Source organism: Dipteris shenzhenensis, chromosome 32 (genome assembly GCF_047967505.1).
Source record: "Dipteris shenzhenensis isolate YYH24624 ecotype China chromosome 32, Dip_SZ_1.0, whole genome shotgun sequence".
Classification (NCBI taxonomy): domain Eukaryota; kingdom Viridiplantae; phylum Streptophyta; class Polypodiopsida; order Gleicheniales; family Dipteridaceae; genus Dipteris; species Dipteris shenzhenensis.
In genome coordinates, this window is record NC_141627.1 from 41,149,681 (window position 1) to 41,158,410 (window position 8,730).

An 8,730-nucleotide genomic window follows, 5' to 3' on the forward strand; every position below is an offset into this window, starting at 1 on the left:
GTAGTACTACTTACTGAGCACTTGAATGAACCATTTGAGGTTTGTGTTGTGCTTTTATCTTCTTTTTCAAGTACCTCTTGAGAGTTCTCCCTTGCTATGGCACCATCCATTGAACCATCATTTTCTTATTCTCTTGGATGTGAGTAGGGACCCCTAGCGACAAAAAAATCCCTATTAGAATTAGTTGAAGGGAGCGCAATGTTGATTAACATAAGGATTGCGCAGCCTAATCAATGGGAGAAGCGAATTAAAGTGGCAATAGGAGAGGCGAATTCAAGAGCTTTCCAGAACTTTGCGGTGGCTTCTTCGAGAAGTGACCAAGTCTTAAATGTTTTGCCCCCTTATAAGAGAAGGGGGGGAGGGGGGGGAGGGAAGGGGAGGAAGAGAGGGGGGGGGGGGGGGGGGGGGGGGGGGGAAGGAGGAGTGGGGAGAAGGAGGGAAAGGAGAAGGCAGCGGAACGGAGGAGGAGGAGGAGGGGTGGAAGAAGGAGTGGGGAGGAGGGAACGGAGAAGGAGGCAACGTAGAGCATAGCAGGGTTGCGGAGCAAGGCTAACTAGGAGAAGGGATTAATTTTTGGGGGAGGGCATAAGTTGGTTTTAGGGAGAGTTGCGATTAGGAGAGTTGCCAAACCTCATAATCCTCAAATACTAACCTTGCACAAGGAAATGTATGGAGTCACATATATGGCATACCATTGGTTTGAAGCAGGTGATTGGGATGAAAACGATTAGATAGAGCAATAGAGCAATCAATCATCTATCTTTATTTAATATAGAAGAACGGTAACACTTTAAACCATTACAACCCATTATTTTGCACACTTGAAAACACGCTTGTCTAAAAATGTGTCAAAAGGATCTACAAAGAATTCATTGTCATTTATTTGCTTAAATTCATTGCTATCAACCCGCATTGTTGCATGTTGTCCTTGTGTGACCATTGAACCATTTTCCCGCTCAAATATGAAATCCTCAAATTTTGTTAAATGAACTTGGTTTATGTCTTTAACTCCTCCAACCTAAGTTTTTATCTTTTGCATTAGCTCTGATATTGAAATGTTGCCACTATACGACAATCATATTTGGACCTTTGCAATTCTAATTTCTCAATTTCAAAGAAAATTATGATACTATTACACAATGAAGATAAGCTTCAATTTCAAGATAAATGTTGCCACTATACGACAATCATATTTGGACCTTTGCAATTCTAATTTCTCAATTTCACAGAAAATTATGATACTATTACACAATGAAGATAAGCTTCAATGTCAAGATAACCCCTCGTAGCAAATAAATATAAAATCCAAAGATTTATTGTTAAGAGAGATTTTACCTCTCAATTAAATCCTCTAGATGTATATCCAATTCTTGGGCCAAAACACCCTCATTTGAACTTTCTTCTTATATGGCCTCTTGCAAAGATTCGATGTAGCATTTCCTCAAAAAAAGTTCCAAGTGTGGTTGGAACGAGTGACCTTTTTAAATACATCTAAAACATAGTCCTTTTCTCACCTTCTGTTTCTTTCTCAAACCTTAAAATCCCTCTTTTCTTGATCACAAAAAGGAGATATATACATACATTTTGAGGGGTTCTAGAGCATTGCCCATTAGGGGAGTCTCAAAAAGGAATTGATAGAGCCACCTCTTTCATTCAAATTTCAAATTTCAAAGTGGCATCGTCCTCCTTACTCCTCCATCTTCACATACTTGCCACATGCTCCTCCTCTCTCTCCCAATATACTTTCTCCTCCTCACATTCCCTTCCGTCAACTCCTCCTCCCTCTTGCTCACACATGCTCTTCCCTCTTTCTTGCACCTGCTTCTCCTCCTTGCTAATGCCCTATTCCTCCCTCTTCCCTCCTCAAGCTTGCTCTCCTCGTTCCGGCCTGGCCTTCTATCAAGGCCTCAAAAACTCTCTATACTCTTTGACTACTCATGGCACCATTTGAGAACATCAACAAGTACCGTGTGGAGACTCAATATGCAAGGCACACTCAGTTGGGAATTAGCAAAACTTCTCAAAATGTCTTTCACAATTTTACTTTGAGGTGAAAGAACCATCTTGCCCTTCAACACCTTCTCCCCCATTTAAAAACTAATAGTTGTATGGCATATGAAATTCGGTGTATTAGATGCAGAATAAAAATACTAAAAATACGTATGTCAATACGCCCTTGATTAGATCATTCATTATCGTCAAGAAAGCTTGCATGTTCACTTTAACATTGGAAGTCAATCCATAAACTACATTCCATATTAGAATCCTCGTGGAGAACTTAAACCAGAGAAACTAGATACCAAACTTGAATTGTAAAAACCAACATGGTTTATCCTTGCACTCCCACTTAATAAAATTGGGAGTTCAAATCACAACCATAAGATTACGAATCAGAATGTGTAGACCTAAATAAAGGTTTGTTCTCATACTTCCTACTTCAATGGATCGTCCATAACTCAACAATGGGCAGCATGTGCAGGTTATATATAAACTCCACAATGTAAATATAACAGATTCTCTTGTGGATACTGACCATGCGCAGACTTCAAAACCATTATGTTATAAAGCCATGCATGCCACAAATCACAGCGAGGTACAAGCAAGCCCCATTGGAGACACATGGCTACATTACCAGTTAGAAAGTCAAAAACCAAGATGATGAATATCTTACACTCCCACCTTTAAATTGTGACTCAGAAACTCCACAATTGGCAGATTTGAAGGTTGCCATGCCCCCAAGTAGCCCAAGTGGGAAGATGCCAGACACACATAAAAACATAACTCATATTTGCTGCAGCTAGAACTCAAAAACACGCCAATGGTCACATGGAATTGTCTAAAGACCATAGTAACAACACAAGCTGTTCACATGTCAACATGGAGCACCCTCTTCAAAGTTATAAAAAAACAGTTCCTGAGGAATATAAAACTATAACAACACTCAATTTCTGATTGCCTTCCTAGAGGGCTTTGCACTCTTCTTTGCAGTTCCTGACTTTGCCACTTGAAGGCTTTTATGCACAGCACTTAGCCTTGCTAAAGCTGCTTTTTGCAAATCTGGACGGTAACCATTTTCCACAACCTGTCAAAGCAACAAGACACCCAGCATTAATATCCATAATCGAGGAAAAAAGCATTCGATAAACATATTTCCACTTTCTTGAAAAGGACATGTTATGTCTACCTTTGCTAAGGAGTGAAACAACTTCGTTCAACAAGACACCCAGCATTAATTACCCATAATTGAGGAAAAACGCATTCGATAAACATGTATCCACTTTCTTGGAAAGAACATGTTATGCTAAAGGAGTGAAACAACTTCCTTCAAAAACCTGCTACCACATTAGCAGCAACCATCAACTTGTGTTACAGACAGAAGACAAACCAATTTATACCTACGAAGGAATGTTTTCCTCTTTCCGGTTGGAGGTGACTTGGAGAAAATCTTCTGCAGATTTCTTCAGGGTTCATGTGAAGGCTATTAGGGCTTCCATTACAGCAGCCCCAAACTTCAATGTGCTTCAACTCCTTCAGTTCTGCCTAAGTGCTGCCCCTTCCTACCTTTTTTAGCAACATATAGACTTTTCAGACAGTTTTTCATATTGACCTTGGATCCCATCCTTGAGACCAAGAACAGGAACAATATTGTGCAAGACCATAATAGCACTGTCCTACATATACATGACTCCTTCAGGCTAACACCGCATTGCAGCTCCTGCTCTATGTATCATCAACAATGTCTATCATCAGAGCCCACGCTTCCCATTGTGGCTTATCCACATACTAAAAGAAGCCTACCGTGGACATAATGTTTCAACCGCTCCTTGTGCTACCTGGGGTGTTGCACAAGCATGGAAGGGAGGAGTGGGAGTGGGCGCACGGGGGGGGGGTGTGTGTTGGGGAGGGGGGGGGCGGGCGCTTATACGAGATTTAACAAACATGCTATTTTTGGCCTGCCATCAGGGAGGCTTAAGTTGAGACGATGGCCCTTGAAAGCAAAATTGCTTATTTTTGTACTTATTTTATTTTTCAGGAGAGTACTTGGCAGTTCCACCATTTTCTCCCACTTCTTCTCATATTTTCTCCCACCTCTCTCTCTCTCTCTCTCTCTCTCTCTCTCTCTCGATCTCCAAGCCCACATTATCGTGATGTAGCCTAGAAGCTGCACCCTTGCTCCAACTCCTTTTGGGCAGGCCTTATTAATAAATAACAAAAGTCATTCAACTTGTTTATTTACGTACATATATTTGCTTGTGTTCATCTTTAAAAACAAGCACTTAAAAAACTAGATTAAGAAGACCGGAAAGCACTCTGCGCAAACAACAAAATTGCTAAAAGCAGCTCACCTGATTTGCAACCACCTTAGACATTCGCCTAAAATCCCTCTTCAGGAGTGATTTGTTAATAGAGTCTTTGAGCTTATTGGCTTTCTTTGTCTTGGTGGTGCTGAGCACTACAGATAGTTCACCAGCAGCTGTAATGGACACAGTCTTCTTATTCGCCAAGCCTGGAGATAATCAATGAAAATTTAGAAAAATCTCCTTCTTGCAGAAAATGGTAAATCGGCAAAAAACCTGACTTTAAACGGTCACCACAACGAACCTGAGTACTTGAAGCTGTTGAGATTATACAGATTATTAGGCTCGCTGCTGAACTGCACAGAGGCGTTGCCGTTGCCGTTCCTCTTAACAAGGAATTTGTTGTTTTTCTTTACCAACTGCCAAAGCAGATCGCTGGATACGCCGGCCATCCTGCAGAAAGGAAAAACTCCAGGAAAGCGATCAGAATAGTTTACTACGATATCGAGCAGCGGACAATAGCGGTGAAGATGAAGAGAGAGACAAGATGACACGAAAGAACGCGACAAGAGAGACGAGAGAATAGGAGAACAAAAGGGCATAAGCAACGAAGGACGTACATCAAGGAGTGTGGGACCGAAAGAGAACGCTTGCAGAGCGATTAGGGTTTATGTTGCATACTCTAGGGTACCATTCGGTTTGCCAACCCACCAAAAATGTATTACCAATAAATGAGATCATCATTTCAAACTGCCTTTTAGAGAGCACCTTCAGGCTAAAACTAGTAAACTTACTAAGAAAATCCTGTGCTTTCTCCTTTGCATCCAAAAGCACTCAAGAGGCACTGCCCATACACACGTGCACTCTTGTTTTTTTGCAAGCGCATGAGGCTTGTTGTAGCAACTATAGACTTGAACATCAGGCATAAGCAATAGAGACCTAATGCCTGTTATCCCACTTAGTAGCTCTACCAATATAGGGGCAAAAACAAGAATGCACAGGGGTACATGGCACTACCTCCTAGTATACTAGGAAGTCGAATCAGCAATAGGAGGATAGTCATAAGGAGGTTGGGTTGGATAGAGTGAACCATTATTCGATAGTCGCTCTTAGGTGGGCTATAGGACTTTTAATTCATTGATCACAAACTAGTTATAGCCTTTACTATCACATTTTGTTAAACTACTAGGTGACGAGTGATGCATTGATCAATAGGCTTGAGATGCCGGAATAGTGACGAGTTGGTGAAAGCCCTTTGAAGACAAAATTGAATGGACCCCTTTCCCTACAAGAAGCCCTCCAAGGATATTCCGTTGGTGAAATAGGGTTGAGGCAAGCTTTGCAAACCATATTCCTCTACCAGAATACACTTGGAGGGTCTATTAAAAACGGGTTATACCTTTTTCTTAGCTCCGCCTGAGGCACTATAAAGAGGAAATTTGCTCAAAATTTCATGATCTATCCAATGTTGAAAGAAAAAGAGGGATATTTGAAAGTCATAAAATAAGTCACCACTAACATTATATATGGACATTATATAAAGGTATATTTCTATCTCATATTTCATATGTACTTACATATTCCTTGAAAAATTTTGGAATTTTGTGCTCCCCAAAAATGACTTGAGACAGTATATTCACCTTTTGTCCACTCATTGCTCGTGGGTTTTCACTTGGAAAATGGAAACCCACGGAAGAGCCAGACCTGGTCAATAAACTAGGTAGTACTTTGAGACCAATGACAGTAATGTTGTACTTCCAATAACCTACCAAAACAAGAGCTCCATGGAAACCTTAGACCAAGGAGTAGGGGTTAGCATTGTCACCAAATAGTGCTAGATCTAGTGCGAACGACTTGAGATTAAGAGTATTGATCTGGTGATCAAGTTAGTGTGCGACCACCCAACCGGTGGGGGGCTTGAGGGACATGAAGATTAAAATCTTTGGCCTCACATACAGTGTGTGGTCTGTCGCTATGGATTTCCATGGCGTTATGGTGTAATTCTAGGTTCAAACCCTTTATGTGCGCAGCAGGACTAGTCCACGATTGGTCCTCCAACCGAATCTTCTTGCACAAGGACGAACAAATTATAAGGGTCAATCTTCAAACCTAGAAGGCTCACCCCATGATCAGTAATCTATTCACGGCTAAGTCTGACGATCGCCCTTTGTGCATCTGGTACACCTGCCATCTACCCTCATCTGCTCTAGCCAGGAACCTATGGGTAGGCCCTTATGGGCCACCATCCAAAAGAAGTAGGATATCTTTTGTGGTCGTAGGCCAGACCATAGTTGTGGCCAAAATTGGCTGACCACCTCCCTAGAGGGGACCTCTTGCTCCAGCTAGTGTCACTCCCTTGATGGGATCCATGGTGCTGCCTCCAATTGGATATGTCTACCAATGTTGGTCATATAGGAAAAGAAAGGTACCTCCTCTACTCTGTCTACATGCCCCACTTGCGCTGGCTAGAACCACTCTCTCAGGTCCCACTAGATATCCCTAAGAGGCCTGCGTTGGCTAGAACCACTCTCTCAGGTCCCACTAGATATCCCTAAGAGACCTGCCCCCCCACAACCAAAGCCTAGCCAGATCTATATTCCACTCTTTGCCCAACCATCCAACCACCCTAATCCTCTGCCACTCTATATCCTCTAGGGCTGCCAGCTCCTCTGCATCTCTCTGACTCACCCTATAGGTCACCTAGTCCCACACTATAAAACCTGCGTCAGATGAATCCCAGGTGCTCTCTAAAAAAATGGAACATGAAATGTACTCCCATCCGTGATGAGAACTGCCCGTCCCAACAATGAGGAGTCCAAGGGCTATGCAGCCCCTCCCACCATGACTCAAGGATCGATGCATTGATTTAGGCCATGTGTACTCTTGTACCCTGTAGGTGAGCCAGTGACTATGCTATATCATCTATACCCTGGGGAGCCATCTCCAGGACCCAAAGGACCTTGCTGGGCTGCTTTCCCATTGTGCCCAACTAATGTGTGTCCTCTCTCTAAGCATCCTACCATCATCGACTGTGACCTTTAAGTGGCAAAGAATAGGATGTCTCTCAAACTCCTCTCTGCAAGACAGGCTGGCCTGGATGAGTCCTCCTAACACCCTATGCCACATGGCACACTCTGATCAAACTCCGCATGAAGGGGGATCCTCTCCTTGTGAGTGGTGCCTCTAAGAAAATCCACCTGTAGGACTACTGCCACTGTACACCTATCCGAGGGGTGTTCTTGAGAAGTCCTCTCTTTGGGAGGAGCTTCTAGGGATCAATGCAAGGTGTAAGCCCCTAAACCACTAGCTTGCTTAGGAGGGCTTAGCTCTGCATCTTTGGGTCTATATTCCCTAGACCACACCCTGAGCCTATGAAATGATTATTGTCTACCATGCCACTCTAGGCTTGGTATTCCATGTGCCATCCAATCCCGCTCAAAGAAAATTGCACACCAATATTTTGATCTATCCCATGTAGCCCCCGTGGAAGCACCAACAAGATGTAATGTATTAGGATGTAGCAAGTAAAAGTTAGTTGACAACAAGGGCCCTGCCTCCTAGGGAGAGTTTGGCCAAAGTCTAATATAAAAGCTTGCACCGATCGCTCTCTAGAACCGGGGTGATCTGCTCCTCTACAGCGATATCTAGCCCCAGCTGACATCCTAGGTATCTCATAGTCTATCTGTAGGAGACCCACCTCAAACCAAGAACTATCCCCCAATCACGGATCTCTTGGACCTCCTCCATACACATGAAGAAGCCTATGGATTTGGTCTAGTTCATCCGTTCCCCGAATGCCTCATAGTAGATGGCCAAAGCCCCCCTAACCATCTCCAGGCTCTTGCCACCACTGACCCCACATACAACATTGTGTCATCCCCGCGAACTCTAAATCTAGTAACTCATCCTCCTGTCAAATTGGGAGCCTCATGCCTGAAAGACCAGCAGCCTGAGAGTGTAGGAAATAACCTATGGCCTCCGCCACAAAGCGGAAGAGGAAGGGGGCAAGAGGGAAAGAGGGCGACCCTGTCAAACCGACTCGGGATAAAGGAAATGCCTCTTTCATGTGCCTGCCAATGGTCACCTAGCTAGAACTCCCTACATGAAGTGTTGAAACCCTATGGATCCATCTCTCAAAGAAACCCAATCTCCTCATCGTGCCCTCAAGGAAGGGCCACTCCACTTTGTCATACGCCTTCTCAAAATCCAAGAGAAGGATAGCAAGAGTCTGTCTCCTTCTGTGGCCCAATCCACTGCCTCCCAGAAGGTGAAAATGTTGTCCAGGATGCTACATTCCTGGACAAAACTGCAACCATCTGGCCCAAGAAGAATGGTATGAGAACTCGGCCCACCACACCTCCATATCCTATAAGGTCATCCCCATAGCCTCATATCTCTTGTTAAGCCATTGTTTTGCGAGTTTGTGAGTTTT

General features: G+C 43.4%; 1 protein-coding gene across 3 annotated transcripts; it reads right to left on the reverse strand.

The window, feature by feature from the left end:
* Positions 1-2,766: 2,766 nt before the first annotated feature.
* LOC147880763 (Ribosomal L28e protein family) lies at positions 2,767-5,030 on the reverse strand. Of its 3 annotated transcripts, none has more exons than XM_087371190.1 (4): positions 4,919-5,030; positions 4,603-4,751; positions 4,362-4,507; positions 2,767-3,082 (listed from the first exon to the last, which is right to left on the reverse strand). In XM_087371190.1, coding segments are annotated over exons 1-4 (438 nt in total). In that variant the 5' UTR covers positions 4,921-5,030; the 3' UTR covers positions 2,767-2,941. The 3 variants fall into 3 exon arrangements, with proteins under 3 accessions (XP_087227316.1, XP_087227314.1, XP_087227315.1); XM_087371188.1 differs by having other exon boundaries at positions 4,347-4,507; XM_087371189.1 differs by lacking the exon at positions 4,919-5,030 and having other exon boundaries at positions 4,347-4,507; positions 4,603-4,893.
* Between the last annotated feature and the right edge of the window lie 3,700 nt (positions 5,031-8,730).